Source organism: Lepidochelys olivacea, assembly GCF_965140295.1.
Source record: "Lepidochelys olivacea isolate rLepOli2 genome assembly, chromosome: 6".
Lineage (NCBI taxonomy): Eukaryota > Metazoa > Chordata > Testudines > Cheloniidae > Lepidochelys > Lepidochelys olivacea.
Window position 1 is genome coordinate 100,573,818 of NC_140416.1, and position 27,395 is coordinate 100,601,212.

The following is a 27,395-nucleotide window of genomic DNA, read 5'->3' on the forward strand; positions in this document are numbered from 1 at the left end:
TCTCTTAGTCCACTATCAACTCATTAGAAGTTTGAGAGGTTTTAAAAAGGGATATGCTGCAAAAAGATTGGGAACTGTGGGGAAGGGACAGAATTAGGCAAGCCAAACAGCTTCCGAAAGCTCAAACAAATCTTACCCCAAACTGCCATTTTTAATGTTTGTATCCTTAAAGTATTCAGGATTTGCTTTTATTTTTCCTTTATTTCAGTGCATCTGGACCGGGCTCTTTTACTGCAGATGTCAGGCGGGGGAGGGGGTGATTTCCTTTTCGAATTGCGTTAAAAAGAGGGTGTTTTAATGAGATTGCTGTGCATAGCTATGCAGCGGAGTTATCCCCTGGGCAAGCAAAGCCCAGCCAGTCACCCTCAGAGAAGACACTCTCCCGGTACTGAGGCCCTGATCCACTTGTGTCCCGCGTTCTCTTTTAGAACGCGGCCCAGGGTTGCTAGGGGAACGCCAGAAGAGGACGGCTACTGAAAGGTAACTGTAGCAACAGCAAACTCACCTCCTCCCTCTCCCCCCCCCCCCCCCGCCAGACGCTCACCCGCTCGCATTCCCCCGACTCTTGTGAGTGAGCTCTGCCGGAGATTTGCAATACAAAATTCTGAAGTTGCAACTAAGATAGACTGCTCTGCATCTCTCGTGCAGTTAAAACGATACGCTTCTAATTGCTTTGTTGTAGTTAGACGTCTGTTGCAAACTCTTTCCCCTCTGCAGAAGGAGAACGACACTGCAACGCACATGGCTTGTGTATGAAGTATTGCAGGTAGGGAAAGTCGCCTGCTAGATTCCCGAGCTCATCATGAGTTACATGGAGTCCCTGGCAGTGCCAAGGAACGATGATCCTAGGTATTCACTGCAGCTGGAAAACAGGAGGAGGAACGTTTTTGTGACCCAGTTAGGGGAACACAGGTAGGTGATGTCACTTGCACTCACGTTTTATTTCTTGGAATCTAAAGTCTAAAAGGGGAGTGTTAAAGTGAATGTGCCTGTGAGATCTGAGTTTCTGAAATCGATCTCCCCTTTCCCTGTGTGTTTCTAGGGCATTTAGAATAAGAACAGATTGATTAGTATTGTAGTAGCCTTTATGGTAGACATATAAAAATAGCTCCCTCCCCCGGGGATCTGTGTTGACTGTGGAGTTTACCTCTCAGAGGCTGAGCTATCTAGGATGATGCTCTTAGGCTGGACAATTTAGTGAGATTGAAACCTTCTCAATTTCTACTATAAAATTATTGCTTGCAACATCTGAACGTGTCCATTTATTGTAACTGAATCCATCTTGCAAACCCGGAGTAGCGTAGAAGACAGCAAGGCAGTGAATCATTTAAACTTACAAGTTATAGAAGATAGTATGGAGTCTCTAAAAAAAACACCCACCATGCATAATGTGACACACATGCACAATTGGCAAACTCAGGCCTGGAAAAGTCCAGGACAAATCTGGGAAACTGAATATGTGCAGCTGCTGCATATGTGTGCCCTGTTAATCTGTCTAGTTTGCTGTTTGTAATGTGGTCATCACTGTGGTTTCCGCTTGCCAACATACTGAAGTTGTGACACACGTATGAATCTACCATATCTGGCTGACTTGCTGGTTGTCTAAAAAGTCATGAGAGGTCAAGGATGCACAGTCCTCATGTATTTTGGCAGCCATTTCTTTTTTTTATAGAACATCTTTTCAAAAGAATAGGTAACATACCAGACATGCCCATTAGTTCTAATTATGCACATTTAAGGGTCATATCTAGAGTTTTATACCACCCTGGACTCAAGGATTTCAATCTCCAGTATGACAACCCTCATGAACACAAACAAACCAAAGTGGAAAATGATAACTTGAGACACTTTGCAGTGGGATTAATCTTGTAATGGAAACCTAAATTCTTGTTCCAGTTCTGCCTGACTCTTTGCCCAGGGGCAGGTCACCAACTGCCAATGTTTCACTTTTCGTATTTGTAAAACAAAAATAATATTCATCTCTCCAGGTACTTATCTGAACATTTGATAATACTTCTGTATGTCCTTGCGTGTTGTGAGAGCACTAAATTAAACTTTTATACAGTTTTTTAACTAAGGACACCAGGGCAAACTTCTAGTTTTAAGAGAAGTGCCAGGAAACCTGTAATGTGGACACAAGAGATCTCTTTCAGGAGTCGCTCACACTGTAAAGAGCATTGAACTCAATTTATTGGCTATAGAAAGGTGAAGTGAGTCTACCTTATTGGGATTTGATCATGTGGATTTAAGTTTTATTAATGATCTTGGCACAAAAAGTAGAAGTGTGCAAATGAAATTTGCTGAAGATACAAAGTTGAGAGACATCGTCAATACAGAGGAGGATTGGAATATTATACAGGAAGATTTGGATGACCTTGAAGACTGTAATAACAGAAATGGGATGAAAGTCAATAGTACAAAGTGCAAGGTCATGCACTTACGATCTAATAATAAGAATTTCTGCTACGAGCTAAGAGCTCATCAGTTGGAAAAAAAAAAAAAGGGAAGAGACCTGGATGTGGGGGTCAATTATAGAATAACTGAGCCATCAGTGTGAGGCAGCTGTGAAAAAGGTAAATGCAATCCTAGGATGTATTAGGGAAGACATTTCCAGTAGAGATAGGGAAGTATTAATGCCATTGTGCAAGGCATTTATAGGACCTCATCTGGAATACTGTGTACAGTTCTTGCCACCCATGTTCAAGAAAGATGAATTTAAAGTGGACCAGGTGCTGATTAGGGGAATGGAGGGCCTATCTTATGAGAAGAGGCTGGAAGAGCTTGGCTTGTTTAGCCTAGCAAAAAGAAGGTTCAGAGGGGTTATGAGTGTTCTCTATAATTACATTGGGGTAAATACCAGGGAATATGAAGTGCTATTTAGGCTAATGGATAATACTGTCAAAGAACAAGTGGCTATAAACTGGCCATGAAAAAATTCAGGCTGGAAATTAGAAGAAGGTTTCTAAACATCTGAGCAGGGAGGTTCTGGAACAGTCTCCCAGTAGGAATTGTGGGGGCAAACAACTTAATTCTCTTTGAGAGAGCTGGACAAATTTGAGTACAATTGTATGATGGAGGTGCTTGTGATGGTGAGGGTGGGGAGGGCTCAACAGCCCTGGGACTCACTGCCAGTTTATATTACTAAAAGCACATCCCTCAGGGTTTCAGGCAGTCACCAGTAGAGGTCAGGAAGGCATATTTTCCCCTGAATATATTCTGGGAGGGTATTTTTATCTCTTTCATCTGAAGCATCAGGGATGGCCATGACTGGAGATGGTACAATGGTGGGGTGGGCCAGGGCTCTGAGGGGGCACCGAGCATTCTCTCTCTCAGGTGCTTGGCTGGCTGATTCTTGCTCACATGCTCAGAGTCTAACTGATCACCATGTGTGAGGTTGGGAAGGAATTTTCCCCCAGGTCAGACTGGCAGTGACCTTGGGAGGTTTTTGCTTTCCTCTACAGTGGGTCACTTGCCAACTACACCAGGGTCCATCTCACTTAATCAGTTCCCTGCCATTGCTGGAGCCTTGGGCATTGGTGCATCAGTTCCTCCTATTCTCAGCCTGTGGCACACAATAGTCTGATCTCCTGTGGGTCTTATTTACCTTGGTCTCATTTTCTTCATTGGGTTTAGTGTGTGGGTGCTGGGTGGTGTTGGTGGCCTGTGATATACAGGAGATCAGACTCAACAATCGAGTGTGGTCCCTTCTGGCCTTAAACTCTATCACTCTGATCTGGCTTGTCAAAGTGTCCTTAATTCTCCCCATGTAAAGGTGACTCTCATTTGTTTTCCCAGGGAAGAAGAGGATAAAGATGTTACTCATATCCCCATCATCAACGAGGTTAGATGTGTTTTTTTTTATGCCTCCTTCTTTTGTGTGTGTGTCACAGGGAACATATTTCAAGAGCTTCCCCTTCAACAGGGTGCTGTGTATGTGTCATCAAGAATCAGCTCATCTGTGTCTGTCTATATGGGAATTGTATGGCCCTCATTGCTGTAGGATCTGAGTTTGGTGGCTGGATAGATGAGCAGGGACATATGCAGCTGTATAGGGCACCTAAAAATTTGGGGCACCAGCAGGACCGTAGGCACCGACTTCTTATCTTGCCGGGCGATGGTGGACCGCACGCTCCACTCCAAGCCCCCAACTTCACCCTTCCCCCACGCCTCTGCCCCACCTCTTCCCGCCCCTGCTCCATCCCTGCCCTGCATCCTTCCCCGAGCACGCCCCATCCCTGCTCCTCCCCATCCGTTCTGGAGCTTGAACGCAGCAAATCAGCTGTTCGCAGCACTCTGGAAGCGCTGGGAGGGAGGGGGAGGAGTTGGTAAGCGCGGGGCTGCCGGTGCGCAAGAGGCGTGGGGGGAGGAGGGCTGAGGGGTGGAGTTTGGGGCTGGTGGGTGCTCTGCACCCACTAAATTTTCCCCATGACATCCACGGAGTCTGCGCCTATGACTGGGACAGCAGGTAAGAGCAGGTTGGCTCCCACACACCCAGTGCGCACCGCAGTCCCCTTCCTAGACAGAAGGCAGGGGCCATATTCACAGAGCCGAATGTGCCGGTGCAGGGGCACCAGTTGCACCAGCATAGGGCCACCAGTTTAATAATACTGCATAGGGCCCCATAAATCCTAAAGACGACCCTGTAGGTGAGGCCGTGGAACCCTTTTCCTCAGGAAAATTACCTCAGCGCCATGTATCAGTTGCTGAGGTGATGTGATGACAGTTGCAGCTGAAAGGATGCTGCAGTCAGCTCCTACAAGAGCTCTGTTCAAACATGGGCCTCTCACCCCTCACCAAGCCACGTCATTCTTTATATGGGGGATTTCTTTTGCAAAAACATCTCAGTGCTTTTTTTTCATGAACACACAAATACGAGAGGCCAATTAGCAAAGAGCATTAACAAACCATTGTGGGCACCAAGCAGGAAAAAAATATTCTGGTAAGGAAATTTCAGCTTCAAGCTTCCAAGAACCATGGGCCCAATCCTGACGTCTTTAGTTAGGAAGACTCCCACCGACCTGAATGGGAACTTTGCTGTGGACTTCACTAGAAAGTAGAGCAGGCTTTTAGTAAGGGTTTCAGGATTGGGCTAAGAAGAAGTCAATGACAAACTTCTGAGGCTTTTGTGACACCTGACACTGTACCTCAGCTAATCACTTCTTTGTAGTTGGGATGTCCTGTCACATCTTAACACCATCTTCTGAAGTATCTTATCCAACACGGTAAATTCTGATTCTTCTCTCATTTACCCCAGTCTAATTCCATTAACCAAAATGGAGTTATTTTTTACTTACACCAGTAGAGAATCAGGTCCTGTGTGCATTGTATCACCATCAAGACTGGATTCTAGAAAATGTTGTCTGTTAGGAAATAAATACAGCCCAGCTGATATTAAGCCCCTGCACTGATGTACAGTTTATGTCCCTCTATATGAATTATTTTCCCACACTGTGGTCACATTTGGCAGGTTGGGAGCTCTGGGCCACTGTCTGCTCTCAGTGCAGTCAAGGGGAGCTCTGTCATTTGCCTTAATAGGATCAGGACTTGGCCTTAAAACTGTGGCATTCATGTTCTTGTTTGAATCCTTGTTTTCTTATTTTAATCCGTACCTTGAGGGCAAGGGGATAAAAATAATTATTTTGGTTAATACTTTAAGACAAAAAGTAATGATGCATTTGATTTTATGCAAGACCCAAGGGAACTTCACAGGAATTTGTTATGTGCCTCTATTGATTTGAAAACCCAATTCCACTTGTAGGCCCCCAGCAAGATTCTTGAGACTGATGCAAACTCTTTGCAAAAAACCTTGGTTCTGAAGAAAGAGGTTGAAGCTGATCGTGTCACGGCAGAGCTGATTGCTAAGAGACAGGAATTTAAAGAGCGGATGGAAGCTGTGGCTCAGCGGAGAGCACAATTTGCCAAAAAGCAGCAGGATGTAAGCATCATTTCCCATCTGTGTTATGAGAAGAGAGCATTCAGGGTCCCTGAGGAGTTAGTCCAGTCTTTTCACATTCCCAGGACTCTGCTATGGTGGTTTCTCTATCTGCATACTTGCTTCTGGGCTTGGTGCAGTCAATGGTGTATTTGAGTGCTTGGCAGAGTCATGTTGGAGCAGGCAAGAGCTGCAGCCTGGTATGCTTTTTTCCCAAGTGAAAGCAATGTGCTCTCCTTCGCTCTCTGTCTGATCATACTCACAGTGATAAGAATGGCTTTCAGATTGCTCCATCAGCATTGGGTTGATCCTGAAAGCCTCTATAGACTGACACTGCTCCCCTTTGCTTATGCAGTAAAACATGTAGGGCTAAATTCAGCAGTGACATAAATGTTGGTGTCAGGTACCTAGTGTGAACCTGATTCTTCATCCTACAGGAATATAAATGGAAACAAACCTGGGGCTTTGTAGATTTGTAAAACTTTAGTTTAACAAGGATAAGCAAGCAGAGCATGCACATATTTAATTGATTTTACAAAAAGTCTCTTCCCTGAATGGGGTGTTGCACTGGTTTATTAAATATGTCCTTTTTTTTTTTTTTTGCCAGAGCAGGAATCAAGCTCTTAAATTTGACAAGTTTCTTACAGAAAGTAATGTGAAGAGGAGGCGTGCACTCCAGAAATACCAAGCAGAAGTAAAAATGAATGAAATAAAACAGACGGAGATAGATAAACTGGTAGCAGAACTTGAAAAACTCAAAGTCAGGTATGCAACAGACCCATCTAGGGTTATCTAAAAATTTCACTTTCCACCGCCCACTTAACGAGTTCTACTATATCATTTTGCATGTGTCTTTCTAACATGTGTTTGTGGCTTAGAAACCTAAACTTCAGGTTTGCATTGCAGTAATCTAGACCCTGAAGGCTCAAATACTAGCAGGATCAGCTCAGTTTCTCAGATAACTTACATTCCATGCAATGTATACAGTGGTAAAATCTTTAGAAGAGAGCTAACCCCCCAGATTTGAACACGTACACATTTTGTGAAAGCTTAAATCAGAAAGTCCAGAACCTTAAGTATATAAGAATAGTCCATCAGTAGTCCATCTAGCCCAGATCAATAGTCCATCTAGCCCAGAATTCTGTCTTGTGATGCCCATGCCAGATGCTTCAGAGGGAATGAACAGAACTGAGTAATTAGCGAGTGATCCATGCCCTGTCTTCCAGTCCCAGCTTCTGGCAGTCAGAGGTTTTGGGACACCAAAAGTATGGGGTTGTGTCCCTGACCATCTTGGCTAGTCATTGATGGACCTAGCCTCCATGAACTTATCTAATTCTTTTTTTACCTAGTTATACTTTTGGCCTTCACAACCTCCCTGGTAACAGCCTCATGTTGACTCTATGTTGTGTGAAGAAGTACTTCCTTTTGTTTTAAACCTAGTGCCTATTAATTTCATTAGGTGACCCCTGGTTCTTGTGCTATGTGAAGGGGTAAATAACAGTTCCTTATTCAATTTCTCCACAACAGTCATGATTTTGTAGACCTTCTATAAAATCCCCCCTTAGTCTCTTTCTCAGATGAACAGTCTCAGTCTTTTTAATCTCTCCTCATATGGAAGCTAATCCATACCCAACTATCCACAATGCTCCAAGGTCTCCTTCTTGAGTGGTAACAGCTAACTTAGACCCCATCAATTTTGTATGCATAGCTGGGATTATGTTTTCCAATGTGCAGTACTTTGCATTTATCAACACTGAATTTCATCTGCCATTTTGTTGTCCAGTCACCCAGTTTTGTGAGATCCCTTTGTAACTCTTCAGAGTCAGCTTTGGATTTAACTATCTTGAGTAACTTTGTATCATCTGCACTCTTTGACTTCTCACCAGGGATCCTAGCTTTCCATGATTTAAAAAAAAAAAAAATTCTCTGACCAAAAAAAATGAAAATCTTCATTTTTCCATGATTAAAATGAAACACTTTAGTTTCCCTAGCCATAATATATATAGTTATCAGCTGAACACACAGTTTTATTGATATATTTACAATTTTTGGACTGAAAGCCTGAGCTCGGCCCATTGTCTTGACTATCTGAATTTCTGATGATCTGATCTGGCCCCAGTCCCAATTAGATCAGATAATCAGGGTTCCACTGTATATATTTTTATTTTGTTCACAAAATGTAAAAACTAGAGATTCTCTGTAAAAACGGAAAATCGATTTTCCTTGTTTTTCCATGGCAAACGGATTTCTAGGATCCCTGCTTCTCACTGTTTACCCCTTTTTCCAGATAATTTATGAATATGTTGAATAGCTCTGTTCCCAGTATAAATAAATCCTTGGAGGACACCACTATTTACCTCTCTTCCCTGTGAAAACTGATCATTTATTCCTACCCTTTGTTTCCTATCTTTTAACCAGTTACTGAATAAAGACTGGGAGTGGATGGATCATTACACAAAGTAAAAACTATTTCCCCATGCTAATTTTTCCCCTACTGTTACTCACACCTTTTTGTCAACTGTTTCAAATGGGCCATCCTGATTATCACTACAAAAGTTTTTTTTTCTCCTGCTGATAATAGCCCACCTTAATTGATTACTCTCGCTACAGTTGGTATGGCAACACCCATTTTTTCATGTTCTCTGTGTGTATATATATCTTCCTACTGTATTTTCCACTGCATGCACCCAGTGAAGTGGGTTTTAGCCCATGAAAACTTATGCCCAAATAAATTGGTTAGTCTCTAAGGTGCCACAAGTACTCCTTGGGTTTTTTTTTTTTGCTGATACAGACTAACACGGCTACCACTCTGAAACCTGATCCATGAGAGGATCTTCCCTCTTATCCCATGACTCCTTATTTGAGGGGCCTTGTCAAAGGTTTTCTGAAAGTCCAACTACACTATATCCACCGTATCCCCCTTGTCCACGTGCTTGTTGACACCTTCAAAGAATTCTAATAGATTGGTGAGGCATCATTTCCTTTTAGAAAAGCTGTGTTGACTCTTCCCCAACATACTTTGTTCATCTGTGAGTTTGATAATTCTGTTCTTTAGTATAGTTTCAACCAATTTGCCAGATACTGAAAAGTTAGGCTTATCAGCCTGTAATTGCAAGGATCATCTCTGGAGCCTTTTTAAAAAATCGGCATCACATTAGATATACTCAAGTCATCTGGTACAGAAGCTGATTTTAGTGATAGGTTACTTACCATAGTTAGTAGTTCTGCAATTTCATATTTGAGTTCCTGTTTGATTTTTCAATTTGTTCCCCAAACTCCTCTATTAATACCTCAATTTGGGACAGTTCCTTAGGTTTGTCACCTAAAAAGAATGGTTTTGGTGTGGGAATCTCCCCCATATCCTCTGAAAGATACCACTGAAGACTGAATTGATTTAGGTTTCAGAGTAACAGCCGTGTTAGTCTGTATTCGCAAAAAGAAAAGGAGTACTTGTGGCACCTTAGAGACTAACCAATTTATTAGAGCATAAGCTTTCGTGAGCTACAGCTCACTTCCTCAGATGCATATCGTGGAAACTGCAGCAGGCTTTATATATACACAGAGAATATGAAACAATACCTCCTCCCACTGTCCTGCTGGTAATAGCTTATCTAAAGTGATCATCAGGTGGGCCATTTCCAGCACAAATCCAGGTTTTCTCACCCTCCACCCCCCCACACAAATTCACTCTCCTGCTGGTGATAGCCCATCCAAAGTGACAACTCTTTACACAATGTGCATGACAATCAAGTTGGGCTATTTCCTGCACAAATCCAGGTTTTCTCACATCCCCCCCACCCCCATACACACACAAACTCACTCTCCTGCTGGTAATAGCTCATCCAAACTGACCACTCTTCAAGTTTAAATCCAAGTTAAACCAGAACATCTGGGGGGGGGGGTAGGAAAAAACAAGAGGAAACAGGCTACCTTGCATTATGACTTAGCCACTCCCAGTCTCTATTTAAGCCTAAATTAATAGTATCCAATTTGCAAATGAATTCCAATTCAGCAGTTTCTTGCTGGAGTCTGGATTTGAAGTTTTTTTGTTTTAAGATAGCGACCTTCATGTCTGTGATTGCGTGACCAGAGAGATTGAAGTGTTCTCCGACTGGTTTATGAATGTTATAATTCTTGACATCTGATTTGTGTCCATTTATTCTTTTACGTAGAGACTGTCCAGTTTGACCAATGTACATGGCAGAGGGGCATTGCTGGCACATGATGGCATATATCACATTGGTGGATGTGCAGGTGAACGAGCCTCTGATAGTGTGGCTGATGTTATTAGCCCCTGTGATGGTGTCCCCTGAATAGATATGTGGGCACAATTGGCAACGGGCTTTGTTGCAAGGATAAGTTCCTGGGTTAGTGGTTCTGTTGTGTGGTATGTGGTTGTTGGTGAGTATTTGCTTCAGGTTGCGGGGCTGTCTGTAGGCAAGGACTGGCCTGTCTCCCAAGATTTGTGAGAGTGTTGGGTCATCCTTTAGGATAGGTTGTAGATCCTTAATAATGCGTTGGAGGGGTTTTAGTTGGGGGCTGAAGGTGACGGCTAGTGGCGTTCTGTTATTTTCTTTGTTAGGCCTGTCCTGTAGTAGGTAACTTCTGGGAACTCTTCTGGCTCTATCAATCTGTTTCTTTACTTCTGCAGGTGGGTATTGTAGTTGTAAGAAAGCTTGACAGAGATCTTGTAGGTGTTTGTCTCTGTCTGAGGGGTTGGAGCAAATGCGGTTGTATCGCAGAGCTTGGCTGTAGACGATGGATCGTGTGGTGTGGTCAGGGTGAAAGCTGGAGGCATGCAGGTAGGAATAGCGGTCAGTAGGTTTCCGGTATAGGGTGGTGTTTATGTGACCATTGTTTATTAGCACTGTAGTGTCCAGGAAGTGGATCTCTTGTGTGGACTGGACCAGGCTGAGGTTGGTGGTGGGATGGAAATTGTTGAAATCATGGTGGAATTCCTCAAGGGCTTCTTTTCCATGGGTCCAGATGATGAAGATGTCATCAATATAGTGCAAGTAGAGTAGGGGCTTTAGGGGACGGGAGCTGAGGAAGCGTTGTTCTAAATCAGCCATAAAAATGTTGGCATACTGTGGGGCCATGCGGGTACCCATAGCAGTGCCGCTGATCTGAAGGTATACATTGTCCCCAAATGTGAAATAGTTATGGGTAAGGACAAAGTCACAAAGTTCAGCCACCAGGTTAGCCGTGACATTATCGGGGATAGTGTTCTTGACGGCTTGTAGTCCATCTTTGTGTGGAATGTTGGTGTAGAGGGCTTCTACATCCATAGTGGCCAGGATGGTGTTATCAGGAAGATCACCGATGGATTGAAGTTTCCTCAGGAAGTCAGTGGTGTCTCGAAGGTAGCTGGGAGTGCTGGTAGCGTAGGGCCTGAGGAGGGAGTCTACATAGCCAGACAATCCTGCTGTCAGGGTTCCAATGCCTGAGACGATAGGGCGCCCAGGATTTCCAGGTTTATGGATCTTGGGTAGTAGATAGAATATCCCAGGTCGGGGTTCCAGGGGTGTGTCTGTGCGGATTTGATCTTGTGCTTTTTCAGGAAGTTTCTTGAGCAAATGCTGTAGTTGCTTTTGGTAACTCTCAGTGGGATCATAGGGTAATGGCTTGTAGAATTGATTTAGTTTCTCCACAATGGCTTTGCCTTTCTTGAGTGCTCTTTTAGCACCTCAATCGTCCAGTGGTCCCACTGATTGTTTGGCAGGCTTCCTGCTTCTGATGTAATTTTTAAAAAATGCTGTGAGATTTTGTCTTTTGCTAGTTGCTCTTCAGATTTTTTTTTTTACCTGCCTAATTATATTTTCACACTTGAAATGCCAGAGTTTATGCTTCTTTCTATTTGCCTCAGTAGGATTTGGCTTCTAGTTTTAAACGGTGTCTTTTTGTCTCTGCCTCTTTTATCTGTTTAGCCATAGTGGCATTTTTTTTTTTGGTCCTCTTGCTGTTTTTGTTTTTGTTTAATTTGGGTACACATTTAGTTTGAGCCATGATTATGGTGTTTTAAATAGTCTCCATGCAGTTTTCAGGCATTTCACTCTTGTAACTGTTCCTTTTAATTTCAGTTTAACTACTATCCTCACTTTTGCATAGTTCCCCTTTTAGAAGTTAAATAAGGGATGAGCAAACATTTTGGCCTGAGGGCCACATCCGGGATGCAAAACTGTATGGAGGGCCAGGTAGGGAAGGCTGTGCCTCCCCAAACAGCCTGGCCCCCGCGCCCTATCTGTCCCCTCCCACTTCCCGCCCCCCTGACTGCCCCCCTCACAACCCCCAACCCATCCAACCGCCCCTGCTCCTTGTCCCCTGACCTCCCCCTCCCAGAACCCCTGCCCCTAACTGCCCCCTGGGACTCCACCCCCTATCCAACCCTCCCCTCCGCTCCCTGTCCCCTGACTGCCCTGACCCCTATCTACACCCCTGCCCCCTGACAGGACTTTAATCTCTTATCTATCACCCTAAATTGGACTGCTTGGAACTCCTACCTTTCCCTGTGTCATTGGTACCTACATGTACCATGACCGCTGGCTCCTCCCCAGCAGTGCACATAAGTCTATCTTAATGTTTTGGGAGGTCTGCAGCCTTTACACCTGGCAGGCAATTCACCATGTGGTTCTCCCAGTCATTACAAATCTAGCAATCTATATTTCTAATAATTGAATCTCGCATAATTGTTAGCTGTCTTTTCCTAATAACTCTGTAGGTTGGTCCCATCTCTACTTAATAACAATCAAAAAGACATTCAACAATCAAAATCAAATAGCATGTCAAATAGCATGTTTCATAAGACCTGAATTTTCCATGGAGCCTTTGGCCAAACTTTCCTCTCTCCCATGTACTCTTACCATTTACTGTATACTGCTTTTGCTACATTCTACTCCGTGGGCACTTTAGTTAAAAAGGGATGACTAGTCAAGACAGCTATTTGTGAACATTTTGCAAATTCACATCTCTTTGATTTGCTTTTGAGTGATATCAGAAGTAGTAGTTGCTAATGGTTGTCCAATCAGGAAACAAAAGCGATACCATGTGACATGGGTGACCAATCACACAGCTTGAGTATTGAAAGATGAAGATAGAATGTTTGCTGCAGCCACTTAGTTACACACTCTCAGGCTGGAATTTGTTTGCAAAAAATATTAGTCAGACAACTGTGAACAGCAAACTTGTAAAAGTCATGCTCCATTTGTGGACAGCTTGCAAACATTACTATTTATTATTTATACTGTGGTAGCACCTAGGAGCCCCAGTCTTGGATCAAGGCTCCATTGTGCTAGTCACTGTGCAAACACAGAACAAAACAACAATCCCTGCCCCAGTGAGATTAAGAACAAAGGGCTAAATTCACTGAATAACTTGGACAGGTTCTGCAGCTCTTAAGGCTTCCACTAGGAATGGAGAACAAGGTTACAATATTAAAAAAAATTGAATGTAATATAAAATAAATAACACCCATTTAATTAATCCAAACCCTCCACTTTTAATGGAGCTGGTACAGAATTACCACACAAATCCCTGAACAATTCAGGGACCTTGATGGTGAGTTTAGGTCCAGCTGTCCACAGAGCACACATGGCCTTGAGGGATACGCTTCATTTTACAGATGGGCAAACAGGAGATCAGAGAGACAAAGGGGTTTGCACAGGAAGTCTCTGAGAGGCAGGAATAGAATCCAAATCTCCTGATTTCTAGTCCTGGGTCTTAACAAGACTGTTCTTTTTTGCTTTTTACCATCAGAAGATAAAAGCTCTTGTGGCTATGGGCAAGTGACCGGGGGGTGGGGGGGTGAGGGGGGAGAGATTGTCATGCTTAGATTCAAAAGAACATAAGAATGGCCATACCAAATCAGACCAAAGGTCCATCTACCCTAGTATCCTGTCTTCTGACAGTGGCCAATGCCAGATGCTTCAGAGGGAATGAACAGAACAGGTCAATTATTCAGTGATCCATCCCCTGTCATCCAGTCCCAGTATCATATATTTTGAGGCCAGAAGAGATCATTCTGATCCTCTAGTGTGACGTCCTGTATAGCACAGACCCGAAAACTTTCCCAAACTAATTCCTAGAGCATACCTAAAACATCCAGTCTTGATTTTAAAATTGTCATATGAGGGAGAATCCACCGTGACTTTTGATAAATTGTTCCAATGGCTAATTACACTCTCATCATTATAAATTCACACCTTATTTCCAGTCTGAATTTGTCTAGCTTCAGCTTCCGGCCATTGGATCGTGTTATAACTTTCTCTGCTAGACTGAAGAGCCCACTGTTACATATTTGTTCCTCATGCAGGTACTTATAGACTGTAATCAAGTCATCCCTTAACCTTCTCTTTGTTAAGCTAAATAGATAAACACAAAGGGTATGTCTACACAGCAAAGAAAAACCTGCAGATGCCCCATGCCAGCTGACTTGGCTCACAGAGTTTGGGCTGCTTCATTGCTGTGTAGACTTCTGGGCTTGGGCTGGAGCCCGAGCTCTGGGATGCTCCCACCTCGCAAAGTCCTGGAGCCTGGGCTCCAGCCTGAGCCCAGACTTCTACACAGCAGTGAAATAGCCCCACAGCCTGAGCCCCGCGAACTGAATCAGCTGGCATGGGCCAGCTGCAGATGTCTAGTTGCTGTGTAGACATACCTAAAGAGCTCAATCGCTATAAGGCATGTCTTCTAATCCTTTAATCATTCTTGTGGCTCTTCTCTGAACCCTCTCCAGTTTATCAACATCGTTCTTGAATTGTGGCCATCGGAACTGGACACAATGTTCTATCAGTGATCGCACAAGTGCCAAAAACAGAAGTAAAATAACCCCTCTACGAGATTCCCCTCTGTATGCATCCCAGGATCCATTACCTGTTCTGGCCACCACATTGTGCTGGGAACTCATGTTCAGCTGATTACTCTCCATGACCCCCAAATCTTCTTCAGTCACTCCTCCCCAGGATAGATGGTATGGTCCCATGGTTCAAGCAGGCCACTAGAGTCCTAATCTCATTAGTTATTGACAAAATTCCCATTGACTTTATTGGTACAAGGTCCCAGGAGCGTTGGGTTCTTGGCTTTGTCACAGACTAGTTAGATAATCATGGGCAAGTCACTTAACCTCTCATTGCTTCAGTTTACTCATTTATGAAAATACACTATGACTATAATAGTACAGTAATGCTATTCTAACAACACTAACTTCCACGCGGTGTTGGGAGGCTGAACTGATTGGGCACTTTTGGATCTGATGAAGGATGCTATGTCATTTATATGCAACATACTTAACACCATTATTCACATTACTATAAGGGAAATCCTTTCCCTTGAGTAGTGCAAGTGTGACAAGAAGCCATAATTGACACATGGGATTCATGTAATTAGCTCCTCATGTTCTCATTGGTTTTTATTAAGCTTTACATATTTCTTGCTGCATTTTTACAGACAAAAGAAGCTGCAGAAGAAGGTAGCCAAGCAAAAAGTCTATGAGGATTTCCTACTGAAAATCATTGACCAGTTGCCTGACAGTAAGTGCTCTTACACTGCATCTGCAGTCTCCTTAAGTATAATAATAGTAACTTTCACTGACTCATTTTGCTCCTGTGACCTGGCCATGTAGCCTAGTCATCGCCAGTAGTGAGTGTCTTTAAAGGCAATCCACATGTTACAGAGCATCTGACAGCTTCTGTTCCTCAGTCACAAACAGGCCTGCTAAGCAGCACGCTAACCATCACAGCAGGGTTGAGACAGTTCAGTGAGTCAAATCCATTTTGCACGACCCACATTGTTTTGTTCTGTGGGCAAGATAAGGTGCCCAGGCCTACCTGGACCATGTTGGCTGAGCTAGACCAGTTCTATTAGGTATGCAGGATAAAAATAGGTGGGAACATTGTCTCCATATTCCCAGCACTTGATGGCTGGTATAATCCAACTGCCCTTTCTTAGAAGAATTTACTCATTCAGACTTATCTATTCAGGGAGGGGCATGGGTTTTTTAAATTTTTTTTTTTATACGTAGGTATTTTATTTCTGCTCTGCTCTGCAAGTTTGCTATTGAAAGCAAAGTCTGACATGCAGCTTATCCTTGGAACAGAAAGTGATGAGGTTTCAGGCAGTTCTTAGCTCCCATGGGAGTTTGTTCCACAGCCATGGACCAACCCCTCCAAGAAAGCTAGGCTTTATCCTTGCAGTGGGCAGATCCATTGTGCCCAGCAGTAAGGTGATGATCCACAGATGACTCCTGCCAGAGCTTCTGGGGATCTTTTAGGCATCCTGGGCCCAGGGCTGGCTCCAGGCACCAGCGAAGGAAGCAGGTGCCTAGGGCGGCCAATAGAAAGGGGCAGCACTCTGTCCGTCATCGGGGCAGCATGTCCGGGTCTTCAGTGGCAATTCGGCGGCGGGCCCTGCTGTCCCTCTCTTCCTCTTCGGCAGCACTTTGGCAGCAGCTCAGCCAGGCTTGGTTTTTGTTTTTTTTTCCCCTTCACCGCTTGGGGCGGCAAAAAAGCTGGAGCCACCCCTGCCTGGGCCCAGACCATTTCTCCTTCCCTATTTATTAAACAATTGGAGTCACTAGAAGATGCTCCAGACCAGTTTCTCACTCAGTGTTTCTCAACCTGTGCGTTGCAACCCAGAGGTCACAAGGTCATGAAAGGCAATCGGGGTGGGGGAAGTAGTGGGAAGCATTACATATTTTATTACAACCTAAAGCAAAGGAACTCTTTCTCCTCCACTCCTCACAGACTCTTACCCTTCAAGGGTAAGCATTCTCTGGCAACATCTTAAAACACAAATAACAATAAGCTTAGAGTTTATCACTGATACCTTGTTACTCTTACTTTTGTACTAAATGTAATGGGGTCATGAACATTTTTGTTTTGACTAGGGGATCACCAACCTGATAAGTTGAGAAACCCTGTTTTAGCTGACAGGAGTGATATTTTGGCTGATACAAGCTCTTCTAGTTTTAAATGCTGTGGTTTATCTTTCAGTTTATGTCTATCATAAGTAAATACAGTGCAGCTTGTTATTTCTCTATCAAATAAAGGATCAGCTACTTGATTAATTTCCCCAAATCTCAGATTCTGCCTTGTTACTTGCACATTTCTCATAGAATAAGACTTTGCTTAAATTCATCAAAACGTCCATCTGAGTTCTTTCGCGTATTTCAGGTCTTGGTTCTCTAGCCCAGACTCAAGGCTGAAGTGATAATTGCGCACGAAAAGGTTATCAGATTATCATAGATATCTCTTCTGACAGCCATTTAACATCTAGTTGGGTGTTAAGTCTATAGATTATTCATCTCTTAGCAACATTCAGAAGCTGAGCCATGGAAACTTACCAGCTTCACTTCACAACACGGTCAAGTTTGGGTGATGCAATCACCTGCTTAAATGACTCAGAATTCATGACTAAGAGTAGATTCTTTTAAGCAGACTCTTCTATGCCATATTTAACTTTTTGGTACAAAATCTTAATTCCCTTGTCCCATCCTATTGCTGGAGAACCCGGTTCTTCAGATTATGCACTTAGATTCTCTTGTTATATGGTATCAATATTCTGTCCTGTGAAAAACTGTTACAGCCTCTGACCAAGCTTCCCACAAGTTAAATGTCCCTGTAATAGAACCAGTGCCATCCAGTGGTGGAGAGATGCAGCTACATTTCAGTACATCTTTTAAAATGGACTGCATTATATTGTCATAGAAACATAGTCATAGAATTTCAGGCCAGAAAGAACCACCAGCTCATCTAGTCTGATCTCCTGTATGTCACAGGCCACCAACACCACCCAGCACCAACATACTAAATCCAGCAACTGAAATGAGACCAAAGTATTGCAGCCTACAGGACATCAGACTGTTGTGTGTGCCACAGGCAGAGAATAGGAAGGACCAATGCCGAAGGCCCCTGCAATGGCAGGGAATTAAGTGACATGGACCCAGATAAACCTGGCAAGTGACCTGCACCCACACGTTGTAGAGGAAGGCAAAACCCCACAAGGTCACTGCCAATTTGACTTGAGGGGAAATTCTTTCCTGACTCCACATATGGCAATCAGTTAGACTCTGAGCACATGAGCAAGAGCCAATCAGCCAAGCACGAGAGAGAGAGAATGCTTGGTGCCCCCTCAGAGCCCTGGCCCACACTGCCCAGTGTCCCTTCTATAGTCATGGCCATCCATGACGCTTCAGAGGAAGGAGATAACCCCAACCCCCAAAATCCATTGGGGGGAGACTGGCAATCCCTTCCTGACCCTTGCAGTTGGCCAACGGAAACCCTGAAGCATAAGGTTTTAGGAACATAAGACATAAACTGGAATTGATCACTGGGGCTGCTGAACCCTGCCCCTCACCATCACAAGCAGTGCTGTCATCCAATCATACTCATAAATTTGTCCAGCTCTCGCATAAAACTAATCCACTTATTTCTCCCCACAACTCCTATTGGGAGGTTGTTCTAGAACTTCACCCTTCTGATTAGAAACTTTCTTCTAATTTCCAGCCTGAATTTGTTCATGGCCATTTTATACCCATTTGTTCTTGTGCCAACATTGTCCTTTAGCTTAAATAGCTCTTCACACTCCCTCGTATTTATCCCTCTACACCTCGATGTATTTATTAAGAGCACTCATATCCCCTCTCAGCTTTCTCTTTGGGAGACTAAACAAGCCAAGCTCTTCCAGTCTCCTTTCATAAGACAGGCCCTCCATTCTCCTGGTCATCCTAGTAGCTCTTCTCTGCATCTGTTCCAGTTTGAATTAATCTTTCTTGAATATGGGTGACAAGAGCTGTACACAGTATTCCAGATGAGGTCTCACCAGTACCTTGTATAATGGCATTAATACTTCTGTGACTCTATTGGCAATACGTAATACATCCTAGGATTGCATTTGACTTTTTCCACAGCTGCATCCATTGCTGGCTCATAGTCATCCTGTGATCAATCCCTGCACCCTGGTCTCTCTCATCCTCCTGTCACTTTCAACTGACAAGTCCCCAGCTTGTAGCAGAAATTCTTATAAGACCCTCCTAAGTGGATGACCTTGCACTTTGTACTATTGAATTTCGTCTCATTTCTGTCACTCCAGCCTTCAAGGTCATCCAGATTTTCCTGTTTAATATTCCAATCCTCCTCTGTATAGACAATTTTCAGAGTAGCTGCCGTGTTAGTCTGTATCCGCAAAAAGAAAAGGAGGACTTGTGGCACCTTAGAGACTAACAAATTTATTTGAGCATAAGCTTTCATGAGCTACAGCTCACTTCATCAGATGCATTCAGTGGAAAAACGATGAAGTGAGCTGTAGCTCACACAAGCTTACGCTTAAATAAATTTGTTAGTCTCTAAGGTGCCACAAGTCCTCCTCTTCTTTTTTTGCATTGACAGTGCCTCCCAACTTTGCATCAACAAATTTAATTAGCACACTTCTACTTTTTGAGTCAAGGGCACTAATAAAAATGGTGTCAATTGTTCAAAAACTTGGTACATTTTTATGGAATTAAGTCACTCATGCCTGCATGCTATCAAAACAAGAAGTCTTTTTTTTCCTTCTCAGATATCCATTAGTGTTTCCAACTCTTGCAACTTTATCATGAGTCTTGCAATACTTGTTGGTCTTAAAATCCCAGTTCCTGAAGTCAGCTGACTCTCATAAGTCATAAGACTGTCAGCTTTCAGTTTAAAAATATTCACTTCTGATCCTTGTGGTTGTGGAGAAAAGACTGAAAACATAAAGGCTCCAAAATTGGAAGGCAACTAAAAATAACTCCAAATTTAATATTTTTTAAAAAAATCTCATGATTTTTAAATCATCTCATCAGGGTTGAATGTTTGCAGTTGGAAATATTGAGTCAGTTTTCATGGAAAAGATTTATTTAGCATGGACAGGGCCCAATTGTGCAATTGGCCCCCTCCTGTAAGGTGTGGGAGCTGTGGATACACAATATCTCCCCTGAGCCACTTGGGGTATGTCTACATTGCAATAAAACACCTGCGGCTGACTCATGTCAGCTGGCTTGGGCTTGGGCTGCGGGGCTATAAAATTGCAGTGTAGATGTTTGGGCTTGGGCTGGAGCCAAGGCTCTGGGACTCAGTGAAGGGGGAGGGTCCAGAGCCCTGGCTCCAGCCAGAGCCCCACGAGCCCAAGTCAGCTGACATGAGTCATCTGGGTGTTTTGTTGCAGTGTAGGACATACCCTCAATTCCTTAAAGGATCCGGTACATAACTTGAAAAGGAAGGAAAAAAAGCATCTCTAATACATGGTGAGCTAAGTCTATTTTCCCTTTGTGCTGTTTCCCCTGTGTCCCGCTACAGACTATCTGGAGTATGGTGCAGATTCTGTCATTGGAGCTATCATCAGGCGGCATGAGATGCTGTCAGCTACAAACCAGACCTTGATAAAGAACTTGATCACCCTGTCAGATGACTTTGAGAAAAGCCAGCATGGCCTTGAAACCTTGCAACGGGAACATGATACCACAAAACTTGTAATGTTATCAAGCATGTTATTTATGGTATAGTAGATAGTAGTTAGTCCAAGAGAGTTAAGCCAGGGTCTGTAAGGGTCTGATTCTGTGAAATACTGAGCACCAGTGACTTCCACTGAACCCTTGGATGGGATCCATCCCCCAGCCCTCCAGGTCTGTCCTAGAGTCTCCAGAATTAAAGATTAATTAAAGATTATGTCATGTGATGAAACCTCCAGGAATATGTCCAACCAAAATTGGCAAACCTAGGTCCATATGTAACTGCTGAAACGGACAGTTTCTGGAATATTTCTGATCACAAACACCAAGTATGTTCTCATCACTTGATCACCCTGGACAAATTTTTACTCTCAGATTAGTAGTGTCAATCTCTGTGGCACATTCTGCCCTCCATCCCCCATTGAATGTCCCGTGGCTATTGGGTCAGGCAGGTCCAAGGGCAGACTATGCAGTAATGGTCCACAGCATGGGTCTTCTAGCACAATGTTGACCCACGCTTATACACTGTGGCCACTGAAGCCAATTCCTGATAGAGAAAAGTTTCTCCAGGTGTTTTATTTTTAATTCAGTGAATAATCCTTAACATTTCTGTTAATAAAAACAGAGGGCTAGATCCAGGCTCCTACAAGGGAAGGGGAAGAGATGTAGCAAGAGCCTGGCTCTTCAGCTCAAGTCGTAGAGACTTATGGTTCCAGCTCTTGGGAGCCCTTGTTCATTCCCCTGTGTGTTGGCCAAGATGGTGGCCATCACAGTAGCATTTGAATTTCACCTGGAGGCTTTATTTCTTCAAAGGCCAGGAACCTGGCATTAGGGGCCAAATTCTGTGCTCAGTGTAAATCCAGAGTGAGGGTTTGTCTATATAGGGAAGTTGACCCAGAATAGCTATTCTGGAGCTGCTCCCTGTTGTGGACACTCACCTTCAAGAATCAGTGTCAAAATACTTCAGAATTACTATTGCTCTTTAAATTCGCACCCTACGTTGTTCCAGAAGAACTTCCCATGTGGACAAGCTCTAACTGTATTGGAGTTGCTTTAGACTTATATCACTGTAATTGAGAGCAGAATGGCCCAGTTTTTTCAGAGTCATGGCTGCGGAGAATGCTGGTAGCCTATACAACACTTGTTGAACAGATCCAGCTTGTGCTTCCCCCAGTGGAGCCATGTGGCCAGGGAAAAACTTGCCTCTGAGTGTAACTCACTGTTAGTGAAATAGTTTGTTAATTTGTAAAGTGCTTTGGGATCCTTCAAATTGAAAGCCACTAGGAGAATGATTGACACTAGAGCTAGACTCCTTCTGCAGTGCAAAGTACATTCCCAGTGGGCATTCTTGTTTACTTCACCTAGATGCTGATTTGGGAACTTTCTGAGCTTCAAATGAAGTGCAACAGAATACAGGAGAAAAACAAGCAGCTGGAAGTCAGTATTAACCACGATAAAGGTCACTTCAGATATCAGGTAAGTTCAAAAGTGCCCCTTCTGTTCCTTCCAGCAGAACATGAGCTATGGATAAAAGAGGAGACACATACCCTAACTGAAAAGACTGGCACACGAGTGAGATCACAAACATTCAGAGCCTGATCCTCCTTCCTTGGAGGCAAGTGGGGGAGTTGGCAGCAGGATCAGGCCCAGAATTCATTAACGTGCCCATTGTTCTAAGATACACACATCATCCCTCTTCTTGGTTTGCTCTCCAACTTATCATTTACTTTCATCTAGTTTGTTGTTTGGTGTGGGCTAAACTTCCAGGTCAGGGTTAGTCCTCACTGAAGTCAGGGGGAATGTTGTGTGAGTAAGGACCTCTGGGTTTAGCCCTATGTTCTTAAACTTCAGTTCTTTCTAAAAGGACAATGTTAAAGACAGAAACTACCATTAAAATCTGCAGCAACTTGCTCCAAACACTGTATCTTCAGTGGTTTCCAGGGACGGATTCAAGCCTTGTTTACACTGAGATTTGCCTCTGTTACAGCCATCACAGACTAGCTACTGGTATAGCTGCACCACTGCAAACTTCTGCTGTTGCTAGGCAAAGAGGCTGTAGGCCATGACTTGTAGCCAGTGCAGTCTAGCCCAGTTTCAAGCAGTGATTTTGAACTTCAAGTGGCTTTCCTTGTCTACTCTAGGAGTTGGTATTGGTGAAAATGGCTAGTCACTGATTGTCTAAACTGGGGATTTCAGTCAAGGCCTTTAGGCACAATCCTTTCTCCATACAGACAAGTTTTCTCCCAACATAGCCCCCAGCTGACACCTAGAGAGACTTTTTCAGTCCAACCCTATGGACACGCTGTCTTCCTCCCACTCCATGAGTTACTACCCAGTTTTCCCTCTTAAACTTCCTCTCCCTCTTGACCTTTTTTCCCATCTCCCTCATTAGCCCCTCCCAGAGCTCCCTCTGGTTTTCCCTTTTCCCCACTCATCCCTTCATCTTCCTAGGTTTCACTCTGCTGCAATGCCCTACTTCTGTGCCTCTCCCCACCCACAGCTGCCACTTGGCACAGCTCGTTCTCACTAGCCCTGCTGCTGCTCACCACCAAGTGAGGCTACCACAACAGCGAGTGGGAGCCATGCCATGGACTGGGGCATGACAGAGAGTCGAGGCAGGAGGCAGCAGGGACTTGTGGGAAAATTGCTAAACTCTGCAAGCCTGGCAATCTGGAGGGACCCCAATCTTACTAGCCCCATGGGGGAGAAGACATCTGGGAGGAGGGGAAACAGTTAAGAGGGGGGGATTCTCCGGTGTAGGATGGAAGGGTCAATGTCAGTATTGGCAGTTGCTGAGGGTCTACACCTTGTGCAAAGAAGGGCACCAAGTGAGGAGGGAAGAGAGAAGCTTGGGTAGAACAGAGGGGCCAAGAGAGGGATGTAGGAGGAAATGGGGGCAGAGATACAGGCAGCAGTGCAGTTGGGTTGCACACTGAGGAGAAGCTAGGTCTCACAGCAGAATTGTTACCCAGCCAAACTCCTGTGTGATAGTCTTGAGAGGTGTTTCCTCATCATGGAGGTTAGCAATTCCAGGCACCCGTATGTGCAAAGTGTTCTGTGGGGCAAAATTCACCAATGTCTTTTATGCCTTGCAGAGTCAAGAACTAGGCAGCTTGCTGTTAGCTATCGCCAACCTGGCCGAGCAGTGCCACATGCAGCATTATGGCCCCTTGCAGGAAATGGAATGGTTGTCAAAACTGGACATGATCCAAGTAAGTAACAAACCCTGCTGTAGCATTAATAGAAAAGCTGCTTAGGACAGCGGGGTGCCTGCTGCTAAGGGAATACAGATTGTATAGGCAGCTAAAATTTAAGTGACTCAGATGTCTGGCTCATTCAAGAATGGGTGTTTTGGAGCCTTTGAGCAAATGCAGTAGTGCATGTACTAGCAACATATGTAGAGGTTAGTTATATACATAGTGGGAGAGGGCACACTGCATAGCACTTAAAACCTGGAACTGGGGATCGGGAGATCTGAGTTCAGTTCCCAGCTCTGCTAATGACTCACTGTGTGACTTTAGGCAAGTCACTTAATGGCTCCGTGCCTCAGTTTCACCATCTATGAAACTGGAATAATATTTCCCTATCTCTCAGCCATTCCACTACACACCCGTGGCGTTTGGCCTGCTCTTGGTTGTGAAACTGGGGCTTTGAGCCATCGTGCCCGTTGGTGGTTAGAGTACATTGCTGAATGGGAGCGGGCCAGCTGTAGCGCTCTGGGGACCAGTGCAGCAGCTCGTCATTAAGGTAAAGCAGGGGGACCACAGAAGCCTGCAGTACCAGTAGTGCCATGCGCAGCTAGTCTTGGGAACAATTTCTGAAATACCAATACTGTCTGCATTGCAATGCAGGGGTTTTGGACCATGTGGTACTTGCAGATTTTCACCAGAAACACTGTGTGTTGGATTGTCAGTCCTGCTTTCTCTGTGTGACAATTTTAAACATGCACTTATAGTCCAGACAAGATTGTAGTTTGTGTGTGGAACATCCTGAGTGTTGGAGTCATTAGAAGGAATTGATACAATTGATTTGCGTTTACCATCTAATTCACAGATTAAGCCCCCAGTTTAGCAAGATCCTGAAGCATGTGGCTAATTTTAAGCACATGAATAGGCTCATTGACTTCAGCGAGAATACTCACATGCTTTAAGTTAGGCATGTGTTTAAGTACCTTGCTAAACTGGGGCCAATGAGCCTAATCCTAATCCTCGATCCCTTACTCAGTATATCTCGCTGTGGACAGTATATAAAACTGCTGCTTAGTTTCATCAAAGGGACTATGTGTGTAAGTAAGGGCTGCAGGATGGAGCCCTTCCATGAGTGAATGTCTGCATGGAAGAAACCTCTCTTTTTGTACTAGGAATTCATTCTGGAAAAAAAGCATATCCAGCAATTAGTGACTCAGCCTGATGAATCTGGGGCATTGCTATCTACTCTTGGAGACAAAACTCAGAGCAGAAAAATGGGAATCACCAAGAAGAAGTTCCAAAGCCAAGTTCCAGGAGGCAGCGGTGGTGTAATACAAACTCCTAAAAACAACGGGAAAGCATCAGTGTGACACTGTTTTGTATTAATGTATTGCAGTTTCCAAAGCAATGGAAGAGAGGAAATTATACAAGCTTCCTCAGACTTATTGACTTTTCATAGTGTGAATTGCTTCTTTCTAGTGCCTTCATTTTTAATATTTGTGTCTTCCATACACACACAAGTTTGGCATTGGTTCACACAATTACTGGACTATAACTCAAAAGCCAAAAAGCCCACCAATAAAGTAAATGAAAACTACATTGGTTTTGCTATATGGGTATAGTATTAGTCCATTACTAGCTGTGGGTTTTATCCATGGCATGTCCAGTGAAATTAGTAAGGAGTCATTTATGATATTCCATTCTTTGACCAAAAAGTAAGACTAAAATGGATACAATAAAACATATCTGACCACAGTGTGAGAACAGTTAATTTGTTGTTTGTAAAACATACACTAAGATCCTTATCTGAAAATTGCTATGTAAATACCAAGTATGATTATGTTGCAGTGTGTGTTTTTCTGTGGGCTTGTTTGAAATTACATCAGGGACAAGTTCTCAGCTGTACTGATTTACAGCAGCTGGTCCGAGACTTTTCTGATGTCATAACAAGGGTTTCAGTTTCCTGTTGCCAAGGGGAGAAACTGAAACAGAAGGTACAAAGTGACTTATCAGCTGGAAAAGCTAGAGGAACTCAATGCCAGTAACAAGAAGTTCAGTACTAGGTTAATGGCCTTTGACTCAGTTCAAGTATAATATCAGTTTAATAGCTCAGACGTTGAGATGCTTCCTTATGGTCAAGTCTCCCATGACACCTAAGGAGTTAGCCAACTAATAATGGCTTACATGGAGGGGGTCCATTAATATTAATTTATCATATTTTTGTGGTTTTTTCCTCCCATCTTTCATCTGTTGCTTGTCTTCTTTGATTGTGAGCATTATAACTTATTTTATTGCCATTTGTTTATTATTATAGGTTACTGTGACATTCTGTGAACATTTCCTTACTTCTCACAGTTGAGCTCAAAATTAAGGTAAATTTATAGGCCCAGTTATTACAACAGAGCCCCAGTCACGGACCAGCACCTCATTGTGCTCGGTGCTGTACAGACATAGAACAAAAATTGCCCCACTGCACCCACTTGAGAGCTAAAACAAGGGCTCAATTTTAGAACCTCATAGATTCATTATCCTCAGCATGGTCTTACTCCTTGCCCAAAACAGAATCATTGCTGTGTGGTGTTCTTCTAAGAATAAAAAAATCATGGCTTATTGTTGAGATGGGAAATTGGGTTTATGGTGAAGTTCTGGGATTTTTTTTCCTGGTCCACCACAGCCTTCCCATGGGACCCTTGGCAAGTCAAGTCACCTCTCTGTGCCTCAGTTTCCCCATTTGTAAAATGAGGATAATTCTTCCATTAGATGTAACTCAATACTATTTGTAAAAATGCTTTGAGAGTCTCAGGTGGAAGGTGATATGGTTCTATTAAGACAAAACTGGGATTATTTATCACTGGTCAGTCCACAGGTTAGGAGCTTTAAAAAGAAGTTCTCAAAAAGACCTCTACTGAATGACTCCCCCAGAACACAGTAAGAGGGACATGGGGAAGTCAAGCAAAGCTGTACATTAAGACAGGTTTCAGAGTAACAGCCGTGTTAGTCTGTATTCGCAAAAAGAAAAGGAGTACTTGTGGCACCTTAGAGAGTCTCTTAAAGGGAAAAAAACAGGTGGAAAGAGCTGGGGAAGGAAAGCATTTTTATTGGCTGGTACATTAGAGGAATGATTCAACAGCAGTTTATCCATGTGAAAATCTGGCCCGCCAGTAATTCTACCAAAGTCCATGAGCTCTGAGGCAACATAAAAAGGGGCAGTCAGGCAAATTAAAGTTATGTGAGGCTTAATTTACCAGGGTAATGTGCACTCAGCTTCACCAAGACTTTTAAAAGATCCAGAGCGGAGGCTTTGTACACCTTACTCATTCAGGCCTCTTTCTCCACTCTCTTCTCCACCATGGCCAGATATTCTGCATTTCCTTTGTGCATTACACCTTCCACATCTCCCAGCATATCCATACAAAGGAGAAAACTGATGGGTATCATTTTTATTGAAAAAGGTACAATGCATCACCCTTTGTTTGCACTATACAAACTAGGGCTGGTCAAAAAAATTCCCATCAAAACTGTTTTTTGATGGAAAAATTGGGTTCTTGACCAAATTAAATTTTTCACACACAAAAAAATTTGTTGTTGAAATATTTCACCTACAAACCAAAATATTTTGGCTGAAAATGGGAATTGTAGCACCTCAGGGGAGTTGCCGTTTGCTCTTCATGTCCCCTTTCTGGACTTTATCTTCCATATTGCACCATGACTAGGAACTCCATGATGCACAGCTTTTCCTCACCAAGAGGGGAGATCATGGAGCATTACGAGTACACTTGGAAAATTTGATTTTTATTACAATTTTGTTGGATAACACTGA

General features: G+C 43.5%; 1 protein-coding gene across 3 annotated transcripts; it reads left to right on the forward strand.

Annotated features, from left to right (window-relative positions):
* Window positions 1-426: 426 nt before the first annotated feature.
* On the forward strand, window positions 427-25,333 carry CCDC197 (coiled-coil domain containing 197). 3 transcript variants are annotated; one of them, XM_084630177.1, is made up of 10 exons: window positions 427-480; window positions 718-912; window positions 3,796-3,841; window positions 5,759-5,935; window positions 6,540-6,697; window positions 15,371-15,453; window positions 20,236-20,408; window positions 21,753-21,863; window positions 23,483-23,599; window positions 24,748-25,332. In XM_084630177.1, exons 2-10 carry the CDS (start codon window positions 803-805, stop codon window positions 24,943-24,945), a joined length of 1,173 nt encoding a protein of 390 aa, XP_084486303.1. In that variant the 5' UTR covers window positions 427-480; window positions 718-802; the 3' UTR covers window positions 24,946-25,332. The 3 variants fall into 3 exon arrangements, with proteins under 3 accessions (XP_084486303.1, XP_084486304.1, XP_084486302.1); XM_084630178.1 differs by lacking the exon at window positions 427-480 and having other exon boundaries at window positions 541-766; window positions 24,748-25,333; XM_084630176.1 differs by lacking the exon at window positions 427-480 and having other exon boundaries at window positions 541-912.
* The last annotated feature ends 2,062 nt before the right edge of the window (window positions 25,334-27,395 follow it).

Excerpts from the sequence above, each read along its gene's own strand:
- CCDC197 (XM_084630177.1), top strand. The coding sequence starts at position 803 with ATGAGTTACATGGAGTCCCTGGCAGTGCCAAGGAACGATGATCCTAGG. Across the intron at positions 6,698-15,370 it reads CTTGAAAAACTCAAAGTCAG|ACAAAAGAAGCTGCAGAAGA; the intron begins GTATGCAACAGA and ends GCATTTTTACAG. Across the intron at positions 23,600-24,747 it reads CAAAACTGGACATGATCCAA|GAATTCATTCTGGAAAAAAA; the intron begins GTAAGTAACAAA and ends TTTTTGTACTAG.